The 18,113-nt window shown below is 46.6% G+C and overlaps 1 protein-coding gene across 6 annotated transcripts in view; it reads left to right on the top strand.

The window, feature by feature from the left end:
* LOC141273167 (alpha-2-macroglobulin-like protein 1) overlaps nt 1-18,113 on the top strand; it is a 607,283-nt gene that overhangs the window by 459,794 nt on the left and 129,376 nt on the right. For all 6 annotated transcript variants that reach the window (XM_073684620.1, XM_073684625.1, XM_073684624.1 and 3 more), the window contains one exon: nt 1,857-1,989. In XM_073684620.1, the coding sequence (XP_073540721.1) occupies nt 1,857-1,989 (133 nt within the window). The remainder of the gene's footprint in view (nt 1-1,856; nt 1,990-18,113) is intronic.

The following is an 18,113-nucleotide window of genomic DNA, read 5'->3' as shown; positions in this document are numbered from 1 at the left end:
AGGATTAAAGAAGAAACTTACTCTATAAAGGTCGCTGCGATGATTCAATATAGCCGGAGAGGTGGTCTTCTTATTACTGTTAAGCGGAATGTGACCTCTTGCTTATGATACAAATGCTCCCTGCAGTGAGTACTGCTCCAAACTCAGCAAACTATTTTATGCTTAAGGGAGAGACCTGTCCACACCCCTTTGAGCTGACATCACAGGGGCTGGGGCTCCACACTTCATGATTGAATTAAAAATTTGTTCTTTGGGATAACTTATCGCTGATTGATCCCAGAACCCCAAAAGTGGTACCATATTTTCTATTATGATTTTACCTTCATTTAGAAACCACACGTGATATAGTTGCAGTCTGCTATTTTGCTACTTTTGCGCCACAGCTCCCTGGTTTGGCTTACAGCAATGAGAAAATATGCATACCGCTCCTTGGTAGTCCCTGCCACTAAAAATATCCCATTAGTATTGAAATTATGGAACTTACAATATTGCATATTCTGTATCGGTACCGGCGAGACTATGGACTTCCTTTTGAAGCTCGGGAAGCAAACTTCAACAGTTACACATAAATTATTGCAAGCCTGCGTCTAATCACCCCCTGCGTCTGCCAGGGACAAAGATGCTCGCATTTTAAATAGGTTGTGGCTTTACAAATCACTTCTACTATAGGTGATAATTTGCAGAGAGACAGATGCTGGACTGTCAAATCTCCTGTGACAAATGGGGATGAGGGAGTGGTAAAGGGGCTTCAGGGGAAGAAAGAATATATTCAATATTTCCGTGACATATCCCCCGCACTATATACAGATGTATCCTCCCCACTATATACAGATGTATCCCCGGCACTATGTACAGATGTATCCCCCGCACTATATACAGATGTATCCTCCCTACTATATACAGTTGTTTCCCCCCACTATATACAGATGTATCCCCTGCTCTATATACAGATGTATCCCCGGCACTATATACAGATGTATCCTCCGCACTATATACAGGTGTATCCCCCGCACTATATACAGATGTATCCCCCCACTATATACAGATGTATCCCCTGCTCTATATACAGATGTATCCCCTGCACTATATACAGATGTATCCCCTGCACTATATGCAGATGTATCCCCCGCACTATATACAGGTGTATCCCCCGCACTATATACAGATTTATCCCCCGCACTATATACAGACGTATCCTCGCACTATATACAGACGTATCCCCTGCTCTATATACAGACGTATCCCCCCACTATATACAGACGTATCCCCTGCTCTATATACAGACGTATCCCCCCACTATATACAGACGTATCCCCCGCACTATATACAGACGTATCCTCGCACTATATACAGACATATCCCCTGCTCTATATACAGACGTATCCCCCCACTATATACAGATGTATCCTCTGCACTATATACAGACGTATCCCCCCACTATATACAGATTTATCCCCCGCACTATATACAGACGTATCCTCCCACTATATACAGATGTATCCCCTGCTCTATATACAGACATATCCCCCCACTATATACAGAAGTATCCCCCGCACTATACACAGACGTATTCCCCCCACTATATACAGATGTATCCCCCCACTATATACAGATGTATCCCCCCCACTATATACAGATGTATCCCCCGCACTATATACAGATGTATCCCCTGCACTATATACAGATGTATCCCCCCACTATATACAGATGTATCCCCCGCTCTATATACAGACGTATCCCCCCACTATATACAGAAGTATCCCCTGCACTATATACAGACGTCTTCCCCCCACTATATACAGGTGTGTCCCCCGTAGTACATTAGTGGTGACGGAGGTTCTTCTCCTTTCCTTTAGCTGCTCCTGTGTCACTTTTCGCTTCACCTGCAGAAGCTTCTCTCGATATGGCCGACGATGATGAAGGTGGAAGCATCTCGGAGCCTCGCACTTATTTCCCAGACACTTGGCTCTTTAGTGTGGTGCCCATTCCGTGAGTATTGTGTGTATAAGATCATGTCGTATTCTTTCATCATTCTTCACGTTATTATGATGGAACCTTCCTGGTGATGTGAGGACAGATAAGCAGAAGATCTGCTCCATCCCTGGAGGAGCTCCGCGCCGGGTTCAGTGTTCACACCAGGATCTGTGACTGATATCCAGAAAGTAATTAGGTTGAAGGTCTAGAAAGTGCCTGAAGCCTGTATGGGGCGTATCCACCTGGTGTATGTTATATCCTGTCCATACAGGTCATCAGAGCACGTGCTGGAGAGCGCTCCATAGCACCACTCCATAGCTCCGCTCCATAGCACCACTCCATGGCTCTGCTTCATAGCACCACTCCATGGCTCAGCTTCATAGCACCACTCCATGGCTCTGCTTCATAGCACCATTCCATACCTCTGCTCCATAGCACCACTCCATAGCTCCGCTCCATAGCACCACTCCATGGCTCTGCTCCATAGCACCACTCCATGGCTCTGCTCCATAGCACCACTCCATGGCTCTGCTCCATAGCACCACTCCATGGCACCACTCCATAGCTCCTCTCCATGGCTCTGCTCCATAGCACCACTCCATAGCTCCGCTCCATAGCACCACTCCATGGCACCACTCCATAGCTCCACTCTATAGCTCTGCTCCATAGCACCACTCCAAAGCACCACTCCATAGCTCCTCTCCATGGCTCTGCTCCATAGCACCACTCCATAGCTCCGCTCTATAGCTCTGCTCCATAGCACCACTCCATAGCACCACTTCATAGCTGCGCTCCATAGCTCTGCTCCATAGCACCACTCCATAGCTCCGCTCCATAGCTTTTCTCCATGGCTCCGCTCCTTAGCACCACCCCATAGCTCCACTCCATAGCACCACTCCATAGCTCTTCTCCATAGCACCACTCCATACCTCTGCTCCATAGCACCACTCCATAGCTCCGCATTATAGCTCCGCTCCATGGCTCAGCTTCATAGCACCACTCCATGGCTCTGCTTCATAGCACCATTCCATACCTCTGCTCCATAGCACCACTCCATAGCTCCACTTTATAGCTCTGCTCCATAGCACCACTCCATAGCACCACTCCATAGCTCTTCTTCATAGCACCACTCCATAGCTCTGCTCCATAGCACCACTCCATAGCTCTGCTCCATAGCACCACTCCATAGCTCTGCTCCATAGCACCACTCCAAAGCTCTGCTCCATAGCACCACTCCATAGCTCTGCTCCATAGAACCACTCCATGGCTCAGCTTCATAGCACCACTCCATGGCTCAGCTTCATAGCACCACTCCATGGCTCAGCTTCATAGCACCACTCCATATCTCTGCTTCATAGCTCTGCTCCATAGCACCACTCCATAGCTCCGCTCTATACCTCTGCTCCATAGCACCACTCCATAGCTCCGCATTATAGCTCCGCTCCATGGCTCAGCTTCATAGCACCACTCCATGGCTCTGCTTCATAGCACCACTCCATAGCTCTTCTCCATAGCACCATTCCATACCTCTGCTCCATAGCACCACTCCATAGCTCCACTTTATAGCTCTGCTCCATAGCACCACTCCGTAGCACCACTCCATAGCTCTGCTCCATAGCACCACTCCATAGCTCTGCTCCATAGCACCACTCCATAGCTCTGCTCCATAGCACCACTCCAAAGCTCTGCTCCATAGCACCACTCCATAGCTCTGCTCCATAGAACCACTCCATGGCTCAGCTTCATAGCACCACTCCATGGCTCTACTTCATAGCACCACTCCATAGCTCTGCTCCATAGCACCACTCCATAGCTCTGCTCCATAGCACCACTCCATGGCTCCGCTTCATAGCACCACTCCAGGGCTCTGCTTCATAGCACCACTCCATATCTCCGCTCCATAGCTCCCCTCCATAGCTCCCCCCATAACTCTGCTTAATAGCTCCCCTCCATAACTCCCCTCCATAACTCCCCTCCATAACTCCCTTCCATAGCTCCCCTCCATAGCTCCCCTCCATAGCTCCCCTCTATAGCTCCGGGCCATAGCTCCCCTCCATAGCTCCCCTCCATAGCTCCGGGCCATAGCTCCCCTCCATAGCTCCCCTCCATAGCTCCCCTCCATAGCTCCCCTCCATAGCTCACCTCCATAGCTCACCTCCATAGCTCACCTCCATAGCTCCCCTCCATAGCTCACCTCCATAGCTCCGGGCCATAGCTCCGGGCCATAGCTCCCCTCCATAGCTCCCCTCCATAGCTCCCCTCCATAGCTCCCCTCCATAGCTCCCCTCCATAGCTCACCTCCATAGCTCCGGGCCATAGCTCCCCTCCATAGCTCCCCTCCATAGCTCCCCTGCATAGCTCTGGGCCATAGCTCCCTTCCATAGCTCCCCTCCATAGCTCCGGGCCATAGCTCCCCTCCATAGCTCCCCTCCATAGCTCCGGGCCATAGCTCCGGGCCATAGCTCCCCTCCATAGCTCCCCTCCATAGCTCCTCTCCATAGCTCCCCTGCATAGCTCCCCTGCATAGCTCTGGGCCATAGCTCCCCTCCATAGCTCCCTTCCATAGCTCCCCTCCATAGCTCCTCTCCATAGCTCCCCTGCATAGCTCTGGGCCATAGCTCCCTTCCATAGCTCCCCTCCATAGCTCCGGGCCATAGCTCCCCTCCATAGCTCCCCTCCATAGCTCCGGGCCATAGCTCCCCTCCATAGCTCCCCTCCATAGCTCCTCTCCATAGCTCCCCTGCATAGCTCTGGGCCATAGCTCCCCTCCATAGCTCCCCTCCATAGCTCCTCTCCATAGCTCCCCTGCATAGCTCTGGGCCATAGCTCCCTTCCATAGCTCCCCTCCATAGCTCCTCTCCATAGCTCCCCTGCATAGCTCTGGGCCATAGCTCCCTTCCATAGCTCCCCTCCATAGCTCCGGGCCATAGCTTCCCTCCATAGCTCCCCTCCATAGCTCCGGGCCATAGCTCCGGGCCATAGCTCCCCTCCATAGCTCCCCTCCATAACTCCCCTCCATAACTCCCCTCCATAACTCCCTTCCATAGCTCCCCTCCATAGCTCCCCTCCATAGCTCCCCTCCATAGCTCCCCTCTATAGCTCCGGGCCATAGCTCCCCTCCATAGCTCCCCTCCATAGCTCCGGGCCATAGCTCCCCTCCATAGCTCCCCTCCATAGCTCCCCTCCATAGCTCCCCTCCATAGCTCACCTCCATAGCTCACCTCCATAGCTCACCTCCATAGCTCCCCTCCATAGCTCACCTCCATAGCTCCGGGCCATAGCTCCGGGCCATAGCTCCCCTCCATAGCTCCCCTCCATAGCTCCCCTCCATAGCTCCCCTCCATAGCTCCCCTCCATAGCTCACCTCCATAGCTCCGGGCCATAGCTCCCCTCCATAGCTCCCCTCCATAGCTCCCCTGCATAGCTCTGGGCCATAGCTCCCTTCCATAGCTCCCCTCCATAGCTCCGGGCCATAGCTCCCCTCCATAGCTCCCCTCCATAGCTCCGGGCCATAGCTCCGGGCCATAGCTCCCCTCCATAGCTCCCCTCCATAGCTCCTCTCCATAGCTCCCCTGCATAGCTCCCCTGCATAGCTCTGGGCCATAGCTCCCCTCCATAGCTCCCTTCCATAGCTCCCCTCCATAGCTCCTCTCCATAGCTCCCCTGCATAGCTCTGGGCCATAGCTCCCTTCCATAGCTCCCCTCCATAGCTCCGGGCCATAGCTCCCCTCCATAGCTCCCCTCCATAGCTCCGGGCCATAGCTCCCCTCCATAGCTCCCCTCCATAGCTCCTCTCCATAGCTCCCCTGCATAGCTCTGGGCCATAGCTCCCCTCCATAGCTCCCCTCCATAGCTCCTCTCCATAGCTCCCCTGCATAGCTCTGGGCCATAGCTCCCTTCCATAGCTCCCCTCCATAGCTCCTCTCCATAGCTCCCCTGCATAGCTCTGGGCCATAGCTCCCTTCCATAGCTCCCCTGCATAGCTCTGGGCCATAGCTCCCTTCCATAGCTCCCTTCCATAGCTCCCCTCCATAGCTCCCCTCCATAGCTCCCTTCCATAGCTCCCCTCCATAGCTCCCTTCCATAGCTCCCCTCCATAGCTCCCCTCCATAGCTCCCTTCCATAGCTCCCCTCCATAGCTCCGGGCCATAGCTCCCTTCCATAGCTCCCCTCCATAGCTCCCCTCCATAGCTCCGGGCCATAGCTCCCCTCCATAGCTCCCTTCCATAGCTCCCCTCCATAGCTCCCCTCCATAGCTCCCTTCCATAGCTCCCCTCCATAGCTCCGGGCCATAGCTCCCTTCCATAGCTCCCCTCCATAGCTCCCCTCCATAGCTCCGGGCCATAGCTCCCCTCCATAGCTCCCTTCCATAGCTCCCCTCCATAGCTCTGGGCCATAGCTCCCTTCCATAGCTCCCCTGCATAGCTCTGGGCCATAGCTCCCCTCCATAGCTCCCCTCCATAGCTCCCTTCCATAGCTCCCCTCCATAGCTCCCTTCCATAGCTCCCCTCCATAGCTCCCCTCCATAGCTCCACAGTGGAGGCAGAGCCACATGTCGTGGACGATTAATGTCAGATATGGAAGCTGTTAATTCAAATGAATAAACTCTGCCACTGACCATGATGCGCCACCACTGTCCACCACTGTCAGTTGGGTGAGATTCTGTGGAGATGGAAAAGGGACGGAGCTCTGCCTGTTGCGCCTCCCCAGCCCCCTTCCTCCCCTTTTATATAGGAGATTACATTTGCTTCCGCTATGATTCTATGTAGAGGGGCGGAGCTCTGCCTCTAGCTCCTCCCCTTTTATATAGGAGATGACAGTTGCTGTGCATCAGATTCCATGTAGAGGGGCGGAGCTCTGTCTCTAGCTCCTCCCCTTTTATATAGGAGATGACAGTTGCTGCGCATCAGATTCCATGTAGAGGGGTGGAGATCTGCCTCAAGCTCCTCCCCTTTTATATAGGAGACAAGTTAGACGTGACTCAGCACTGGGGTCCCCGCGGTGGATGCTGGGTTGTGGGCGGGGTTATTCCCCGCGACACACCCAGCATCCATCGTGCGCTTTCCCAATGAATGGGGAGAGGCAGAGCGTGCGGTGGATGCCGGGTGTGACGCAGGAGAATAACCCCACCCACAACCCAGCAGACACCATGGAACGCGGAAGAGGGAGACCCTCGGCTGCAGCCGGAACTTGTCGTGACGTCAGCGAATGTCAGCACGCAGGGTCACGTGATGCTTGTGAGCGGCCAGTGATAGCGCCTCCCACAGGCACTATCTGCAACACAAGGTAATTACAGAGATACTTATGCCCACATGCGGAATACATTGGGCAACTTAAAAAAAAGTACCAGACAACCCCTGTAACAATGCAGCAATATTTTATTCCTTACATCTATGGTTTTACAACGACTCCAGATAAATGTCCAAAATACAATTGTCTCAGTGCACAAGATCCCCTCCCCGGGGCAGTAGTTCCGCTGCCTTGGTACCAGGCGATACTCACTGTCTCCCAACTTTTGGTTGGCCCACAGACTTCATATCTCCAGCCGGTATAGTCTGTAGTCACAGTCCATGATCCTCCCGACAACAGATAAAACGATGGAAGCACAGGTATCCAGCAGCAACAGTCAGGGCTGCCATTAGGAATTTCAGGGCCCCATACTGGCAAAATTTACGGGCCCCCTTGAGGCTCCGCCCAGGCTCCAGCCTAGCTCCGCCTCCAATCCTCAAACCTTCCACAGTCACACCACCCACTCTTGGAAAAACTCCACTTCGGCACGACATTCTCACCAATTACACATTAACAGTTCTCATCGAACACCAGATCACACATGCAGCCAGCAACTTTTTTTTTTTGGCCAAAGGATTTCTTAAGCCCTTACCAGGACAAGGAGACTCTTCTGGCCGGACCCTACTCTACTCTAACCTAATAAACATTTCTTATAATATCCAATAATCTTTTTAAGTATATTTTTCTTTAAGGGAATGTATCACATACATTTTTTAAAAATGACCAATAATACCACATACAAGGGACAAATACTGCCACACCATGACCAGACCACATATTACCACCACATAGTGACCGAATAATGCCACATAAAAGGGACAAATACTGCCACACCATTACCAGACCACATATTACCACCACAGTGACCGAATAATGCAACATACAAGGGACAAATACTGCCACACCATTACCAGACCACATATTACAACCACATAGTGACCGAATAATGCCACATACAAGGAATACCGCCACACCATAACCAGACCATAAATTACCACCATATAGTGACCGAATAGTACTACATACAAGGGACAAATACAGTCGCATCATGAGCATACCACATATTAAGGCCACATAGTGACCAAATAATACCACATACAAGGAACAAATACCGCCACACCATGGCCGTACCACATATTACCATTACATAGTGACTGACTACTACAATACTGATCATTAATACAAAAACACAATACTAATATTACCATAAGTGCCATTATATACAGGAGCTCTGCACATAATATACAGAGTATAGTGTATGTGTACAGGTAATACAGTGATCACCAGTGACATTATACACAGGAGCTCTGTATATAGTGTACAGGTAATACAGTGATCAGATCACTAGTGACATTATACACAAGAACTCTGTATATAGTGTCAGTGTACAGGTAATACAGTGATCACCAGTGACATTATACACAGGAGCTCTGTATATAGTGTCAGTGTACAGGTAATACCGTGATCACCAGTGACATTATACACAGAACCTCTGTATATAGTATATAATGTACAGGTAATACAGGAATCTCCAGTGACATTATACACAGAAGCTCTGTATATAGTGTATAGTGTACAGGTAATACAGTGGTCACCAGTGACATTATACACAGGAGCTCTGTATATAGTGTATAGTGTACAGGTAATACAGTGATCACCAGTGACATTATACACAGGAGCACTGTATATAGTGTATAGTGTACAGGTAATACAGTGACCACCAGTGACATTATACACAGGAGCTCTGTATATAGTGTCAGTGTACAGGTAATACAGTGATCACCAGTGACATTATACACAGGAGCTCTGTATATAGTGTCAGTGTACAGGTAATACAGGGATCACCAGTGACATTATACACAGGAGCTCTGTATATAGTGTACAGGTAATACAGTAATCACCAGTGACATTATACATAGGAGCTCTGTATATAGTGTCAGTGTACAGGTAATACAGTGATCACCATTAACATTATACACAGGAGCTCTGTATATAGTGTATAGTGTACAGGTAATACAGTGATCACCAGTGACATTAAACACAGGTGCTCTGTATATAGTGTACAGGTAATACAGTGATCACCATTGACATTATACACAGGAGCTCTGTATATAGTGTATAGTGTACAGATAATACAGTGATCACCAGTGACATTATACACAGGAGCTCTGTATATAGTGTCAGTGTACAGGTAATACAGTGATCACCAGTGACATTATACACAGGAGCTCGGTACATAGTGTCAGTGAATAGGTAATACAGTGATCACCAGTGACATTATACACAGGAGCTCTGTATATAGTGTGTAGTGTACAGGTAATACAGTGATCACCGTTGACATTATACAAAGGAGCACTGCATATAGAGTATAGTGTACAGATAATACAATGATCACCAGTGACATTATACACAAGAGCTCTGTATATATTGTATAATGTACAGGTAATACAGGGATCACCGGTGACATTATACACAGGAGCTCTGTATATAGTGTATAGTGTACAGGTAATACAGTGGTCACCAGTGACATTATACACAGGAGCTCTGTATATAGACTATAGTGTACAGATAGTACAGTGATCACCAGTGACATTATACACAAGAGCTCTGTATATAGTGTATAATGTACAGGTAATGCAGGGATCACCAGTGACATTATACACAGGAGCTCTGTATATAGTGTATAGTGTACAGATAATACAGTGATCACCAGTGACATCATACACAGGAGCTCTGTATATAGTGTCAGTGTACAAGTAATACAGTGATCACCAGTGACATTATACACAGGAGCTCTGTATATAGTGTCAGTGTACAGGTAATACAGTGATCACCAGTAACATTATACACAGGAGCTCTTTATATAGTGTATAGTGTACAGGTAATACAGTGATCACCAGTGACATTATACACAGGAGCTCTGTATATAGTGTATAGTGTACAGGTAATACAGGGATCACCAGTGACATACACAGAAGCTCTGTATATAGTGTATAGTGTACAGGTAATACAGGGATCACCGGTGACATTATACACAGGAGCTCTGTATATAGTGTATAGTGTACAGGTAATACAGGGATCACCGGTGACATTATACACAGGAGCTCTGTATATAGTGTATAGGTTATAGGTAAAACAGTGATCACCAGTGACATTATACACAAGAGCTCTGTATATAGTGTATAATGTACAGATAATACAGTGATCACCAGTGACATTATACACAGGAGCTCTGTATATAGTGTACAGGTAATACAGTGATCACCAGTGACATAATACACAGGAGCTCTGTATATAGTGTATAGTGTACAGGTAATACAGGGACCACCTGTGACATACACAGGAGCGCTGTATATAGTGTATAGTGTACAGGTAATGCCGCGATCACCAGTGACATCATACACAGGAGCTCTGTATATAGTGTATAGTGTACAAGTAATACAGTGATCACCAGTGACATTATACACAGGAGCTCTGTATATAGTGTCAGTGTACAGGTAATACAGTGATCACCAGTGACATTATACACAGGAGCTCTGTATATAGTGTCAGTGTACAGGTAATACAGGGATCACCAGTGACATTATACACAGGAGCTCTGTATATAGTGTACAGGTAATACAGTAATCACCAGTGACATTATACATAGGAGCTCTGTATATAGTGTCAGTGTACAGGTAATACAGTGATCACCATTAACATTATACACAGGAGCTCTGTATATAGTGTATAGTGTACAGGTAATACAGTGATCACCAGTGACATTAAACACAGGTGCTCTGTATATAGTGTACAGGTAATACAGTGATCACCATTGACATTATACACAGGAGCTCTGTATATAGTGTATAGTGTACAGATAATACAGTGATCACCAGTGACATTATACACAGGAGCTCTGTATATAGTGTCAGTGTACAGGTAATACAGTGATCACCAGTGACATTATACACAGGAGCTCGGTACATAGTGTCAGTGAATAGGTAATACAGTGATCACCAGTGACATTATACACAGGAGCTCTGTATATAGTGTGTAGTGTACAGGTAATACAGTGATCACCGTTGACATTATACAAAGGAGCACTGCATATAGAGTATAGTGTACAGATAATACAATGATCACCAGTGACATTATACACAAGAGCTCTGTATATATTGTATAATGTACAGGTAATACAGGGATCACCGGTGACATTATACACAGGAGCTCTGTATATAGTGTATAGTGTACAGGTAATACAGTGGTCACCAGTGACATTATACACAGGAGCTCTGTATATAGACTATAGTGTACAGATAGTACAGTGATCACCAGTGACATTATACACAAGAGCTCTGTATATAGTGTATAATGTACAGGTAATGCAGGGATCACCAGTGACATTATACACAGGAGCTCTGTATATAGTGTATAGTGTACAGATAATACAGTGATCACCAGTGACATCATACACAGGAGCTCTGTATATAGTGTCAGTGTACAAGTAATACAGTGATCACCAGTGACATTATACACAGGAGCTCTGTATATAGTGTCAGTGTACAGGTAATACAGTGATCACCAGTAACATTATACACAGGAGCTCTTTATATAGTGTATAGTGTACAGGTAATACAGTGATCACCAGTGACATTATACACAGGAGCTCTGTATATAGTGTATAGTGTACAGGTAATACAGGGATCACCAGTGACATACACAGAAGCTCTGTATATAGTGTATAGTGTACAGGTAATACAGGGATCACCGGTGACATTATACACAGGAGCTCTGTATATAGTGTATAGTGTACAGGTAATACAGGGATCACCGGTGACATTATACACAGGAGCTCTGTATATAGTGTATAGGTTATAGGTAAAACAGTGATCACCAGTGACATTATACACAAGAGCTCTGTATATAGTGTATAATGTACAGATAATACAGTGATCACCAGTGACATTATACACAGGAGCTCTGTATATAGTGTACAGGTAATACAGTGATCACCAGTGACATAATACACAGGAGCTCTGTATATAGTGTATAGTGTACAGGTAATACAGGGACCACCTGTGACATACACAGGAGCGCTGTATATAGTGTATAGTGTACAGGTAATGCCGCGATCACCAGTGACATCATACACAGGAGCTCTGTATATAGTGTATAGTGTACAAGTAATACAGTGATCACCAGTGACATTATACACAGGAGCTCTGTATATAGTGTATAGTGTACAGGTAATGCCGCAATCACCAGTGACATCATACACAGGAGCTCTGTATATAGTGTATAGTGTACAGGTAATACAGTGATCACCAGTGACATTATACACAGGAGCTCTGTATATAGTGTATAGTGTACAGGTAATACAGGGATCATCAGTGACACTATACACAGGAGCTCTGTATATAGTGTCAGTGTACAGGTAATACAGTGATCACCAGTGACATTATACACAGGAGCTCTGTATATAGTGTATAGTGTACAGGTAATACAGTGATCACCAGTGACATTATACACAGGAGCACTGTATATAGTATATAGTGTATAGTGTACAGGTAATACAGTGACCACCAGTGACATTATACACAGGAGCTCTGTATATAGTGTCAGTGTACAGGTAATACAGTGATCACCAGTGACATTATACACAGGAGCTCTGTATATAGTGTCAGTGTACAGGTAATACAGGGATCACCAGTGACATTATACACAGGAGCTCTGTATATAGTGTACAGGTAATACAGTAATCACCAGTGACATTATACACAGGAGCTCTGTATATAGTGTCAGTGTACAGGTAATACAGTGATCACCATTAACATTATACACAGGAGCTCTGTATATAGTGTATAGTGTACAGATAATACAGTGATCACCAGTGACATTATACACAGGAGCTCTGTATACAGTGTATAGTGAACAGGTAATACAGTGATCACCAGTGACATTATACACAGAAGCTCTGTTACAACTCTCCTGTTAGGTTTTTTTTAGTTTGCTGGTCACATGACCATTTTGCCTATTTAATCCGGCTCCGCCCTCCTGGCTTTGCTGGACTTCATTTGTATTTACTACTGTTGAGCTAGCTTGGTGCTCTGTTACCGTTCTCTGTTAGTTTTGCTAGGTCTTCTGACCTCTATGCTTTTTGTTGTGTGTTTGCCTTTGACTGCTTCTATTTCTGCTAGGAGGTGTCCAACTAATCCCAGTCCTTAGATCTTGTAGGGATCCCTCCCCCACACCTATAGGTCTGCGTTCAGACTAGCCGAGGACTTTAGCGGGTCTGATCGCAGGATCAGGTTCCCCGTTACATCGTAGGGATCTAGTTTAGTTCTATTGTAGGGACAGATCTCCTGCCTTTCCTTAGTCTCTTAAGCAGATCATAACAGTAAGTCCAGCCAAGTAAAAAAAAAAAAAAAAAAAAAAATTTTCTCTAAGGAAAGACCTCCAGTTTTCCATCATGGTCTCGGTGCAAGATTTGGCTCAACACTTGCAGGGACTCTCTCTGGAGGTGACCAAGCTCCAACAACACGTGAGTAGCTGTTCTGGAGCGCATTTTGTTGAACCTAAGGTACGTCTGCCTGATCTATTTTTTGGCGAACAACAAGATTTTTTTTCTTTTAAAAATGCTTGTCTATTATATTTTCGTTTGAGACCCGGATCCTCTGGTGATGAATCACAGCGCATAGGGTTCATAATGTCACTTTTGCGCAAAGATCCTCAGGGATGGGCCTTCTCTCTCCAACCTAGTGATCCGTGCTTTAGATCAGTGGATAGTTTTTTTTCTGCTTTAGGTTTGTTGTACGATGATCCTGACCGTGTCTCATCTGCTGAGTCTGAATTAAGACGTTTGAGGCAGGGATCAGGTAATGTGGAAAAATATTGTTCTCACTTCCGTCGGTGGTCTGCCCAGGTGGGGTGGAACGATTCTGCTTTGAAAAGCTTGTTTCTTGCAGGGCTATGTGAAAGGGTAAAGGATTTACTGATTGTTTACCCCACACCTGGAAACTTGCAGGAGGCAATGCAATTAGCTATACGGGTGGACAGGAGACTGTGTGAAAGGGTTAATGAGAGCAAATCCTCTGCTATGTCAGCTTCGAGTCCTGAGAGGTTCTGTGCTGACAATGGAGAGCCAATGGAAATTGGGGCGATGGCACCCCGCTCTCAGGAAAAAGACCACCGACTTTCTGAAGGCTTGTGTTTCTATTGCGGAAATTCTGGTAATTTTATTAAAAGCTGTGTGCTTCGTATGAAGAAAGAAAAAAAAAATGGTCAGTCATGCCCGTATTGCCTGTTTAAATTCTAAGGGAGTATTCCTATCTGCCACTACTGCTGCTCAGGATGAATTAATTGAATTTCGGGTATTTGTGGATTGTGGTTCTACTCTGAATGTGATTGATGGGGTATTCTTGGAAAAACTTAGATTAGAACCTAAACCTTTGTCATCCCCTATTGCTGTGGTTTCTGTCGATGGCTCTCCCTTGAAGAGTGTTACTCACAAGGTCTGTGAATTTCCCCTCACTATTAATGGTATTCATCAAGAGAATTTGGATTTGGTGGTATTGGATAATTTGCCTTCTCCAGTAATATTGGGGTTACCCTGGTTAAAATTGCACAATCCTGTACTGGATTGGTCTACCAATGAAATTAAGTCCTGGAGCCCTAAGTGTTATGACAAGTGTTGTAACGGGCGTATTGCAGCTTTGGATAGGGGAGAATTGCCTGTTCCTATTCAGGATTTTTGGAGAGTTTATTCTGAGGAGGAGTCGCAGGTTTTGCCTCCCCATAGAGACTATGATTGTTCTATTGAATTTGTCCCTGGAGCGACTCTTCCTAAGAGTCGTTTATTTAACCTTACTATTCCTGAGAGGAAGGCTTTGGAGGAATACATACAGACAAGCTTGGCCGCCGGTCACATTAGGCCTTCTAAGTCTCCTGTGGCGGTTGGATTTTTTTTTGTAAAAAAAAAGGACGGCGGTTTACGTCCTTGTCTGGATTTTCGTGAGATTAACAAAATTACTGTACGCAATCCTTACCCACTGCCATTGATTCCCGATTTATTTAACCAGTTAGTGGGGGCCAAGTGGTTCTCTAAAATTGATCTCCGGGGGGCATACAATTTGTTGCGCATGAAGGAGGGTGATGAATGGAAGACTGCTTTTAACACTCCTGTGGGTCATTTTGAGAATCTGGTTATGCCTTTTGGTCTTACTAATGCTCCAGCAATTTTTCAGAATCTTATTAATGACATCCTTAGACCTTTGATCGGCAAAAATGTGGTTGTGTATTTGGATGACATACTGATTTATTCGCCGGATCTGGAGTCTCATTGGCGGAGCGTACGTGAGGTATTACAGTTATTAATGGACAATTCACTTTTTGCTAAGCTGGAGAAATGTGAGTTCGCTGTACAGAGAATTAGTTTTTTGGGCTACATTGTCTCCAGCGAGGGCTTTGAGATGGACCCGGTTAAAGTTCAAGCTGTGCAGGAATGGCCTAGGCCTATTGGTTTGAAATCGATACAGAGGTTTTTGGGTTTCGCCAATTATTACAGAAAATTCATAAAAAAATTTTCTAGTATTGTCAAACCGCTGACCGATCTCACCAGGAAAGGTGCTGATGCGGTTCAGTGGACTTCTGAGGCCATTGAAGCTTTTGTGTTTTTAAAGGAGAGGTTCACCTCTGCTCCCATCCTTATGCAGCCTGATGTGACTAAGCCGTTTTTGGTTGAGGTTGATGCTTCTTCGGTGGGGATCGGTGCGGTATTGTCTCAGGATAACGGGGATGGATTACATCCCTGTGCCTTTTTTTCAAAAAAATTTTCCGAGACTGAACTTAATTACGATATTGGTAATCGGGAATTGCTGGCGATTAAACTCGCATTTGAACACTGGCGCCACTTCTTGGAAGGTGCTGAATTTCCCGTTCAGGTTTTCACTGATCATAAAAATCTGATCTATCTTGATGCTGCCAAGCGCTTGAATGCCCGTCAGGCTAGGTGGGCACTTTTTTTCTCGCGGTTTAATTTTTCCGTTACTTACATCCCGGGTACCAAGAATGTTAAAGCGGATGCTTTGTCTCGCAGCTTTTCTCCCATGGTCAGTGCTGAGGAGGAGGAGGAGAGCATTTTACAAGAAGGTGTTGTGATTGCTGCTTTGGACTCCGTTTTGGAGGATGAGATTCTTAAAGCTCAGGAGAATGCCCCATCTAACACTCCCCATGGGAGGTTGTTTGTGCCTAGGACCTTTAGGAGAGATTTGTTTGTCGAGTGTCATGAGTCTCGGTTGGCCGGTCATCCAGGAATTTCTGAGACCAAGAGACTTGTGGGTCGCAGTTTTTGGTGGCCTGGATGGCAGAAGGAAGTCATTAAGTGGGTGCGCCAATGTACTGTGTGTGCAAGATCCAAGTCTTCTCATGCTCCTGCTGCGGGGTTGCTTTGCCCTCTGGAGGTTCCTAGTGCACCTTGGACACATCTGGCTATGGACTTTATTACTGACCTTCCTCTGAAGGTTTCACGGTCATCTGGGTGGTCGTGGACCGTTTTAGCAAGATGTGTCACTTGGTTCCCTTCATCAAACTGCCTTGCGCTAAGACACTCGCTAAGGCCTTTGTCAAGGAGTTTGTCAGACTACATGGTGTTCCTACTGACATTGTTTCTGATAGGGGACTTCAGTTCGTGGCTCGTTTTTGGCGTGCCTTTTGTGACAGGTTGGGAGTTCATTTGTCGTTTTCATCCGGATATCATCCTGAGTCTAATGGCCAGACAGAAAGGAAGAACCAGGATGTTGAGCAGTTCTTGCGTTGTTTTGTGGCAGACAATCAAGAGGGGTGGTCTGAGTTTCTGCCACTTGCTGAATTTGCTCTTAACAACCATACATCCTCTTCTGCTGGGTATTCGCCTTTTTTTTGTTGTTCTGGGAGACATCCGTCTTTTGGGTCATTTTCCAAATTGGTTTCGGCTGTGCCTGAGGAGGAGAGTTTGGTGATTTGGAGAGAGTTTGGACGGATGTGCGTGGTAATCTTCAGGAGGCTAACAAAAAATCTAAGAGGTACTTTGATAGGAAACGGCAAGAGGTTTTGTTTGCTGTTGGTGACATGGTTTGGTTGTCCTCTAAGAATCTGCGATTGAGGATTCCTTCTAAAAAATTGGGTCCCAAGTTCGTAGGGCCCTTTAAGGTGCTTCAGATAGTTAACCAATCTGCTGTTAGGCTGGAGGTTCCTACGTCCTGGAGGATTAATCCGGTGTTTCATGTTTCTGTTGAAAAAAGCTGATGTGTCGGATGGTGACGCCTCTGCCACTGTTCCTCCGGTGGTGGAGGACGGGGAATATGAAATTTCCCGCATCCTAAATTCTAGACGGTATAGAGGGAGTTTGCAGTATCTCGTCGCTTGGAAGGGTTTCGGACCTGAGGATAACTCATGGGTGAGGGCGGATGATGTTTCTGCCCCCAGACTTGTCCGAGCATTTCACAGGAGGTTTCCTGGTAAGCCTGGGCCTAGGGGATCCGGAGGATCCTCTTAGAAGAGGGGGTACTGTTACAACTCTCCTGTTAGGTTTTTTTTAGTTTGCTGGTCACATGACCATTTTGCCTATTTAATCCGGCTCCGCCCTCCTGGCTTTGCTGGACTTCATTTGTATTTACTACTGTTGAGCTAGCTTGTTGCTCTATTGCCGTTCCCTGTTAGTTTTTGCTAGGTCTTTTGACCTCTACGCTTTTTGTTGTGTGTTTGTCTTTGACTGCTTCTATTTCTGCTAGGAGGTGTCCAACTAATCCCAGTCCTTAGATCTTGTAGGGATCCCTCCCCCACATCTATAGGTCTGCGTTCAGACTAGCCGAGGACTTTAGCGGGTCTGATCG

Source organism: Phyllobates terribilis, unplaced genomic scaffold (genome assembly GCF_046119375.1).
Source record: "Phyllobates terribilis strain yellow unplaced genomic scaffold, ASM4611937v1 Scaffold_5__5_contigs__length_657084704, whole genome shotgun sequence".
Classification (NCBI taxonomy): domain Eukaryota; kingdom Metazoa; phylum Chordata; class Amphibia; order Anura; family Dendrobatidae; genus Phyllobates; species Phyllobates terribilis.
The sequence above is the reverse complement of the archived record's forward strand: the minus strand, read 5'-3'. Positions and strand labels throughout refer to the sequence as shown.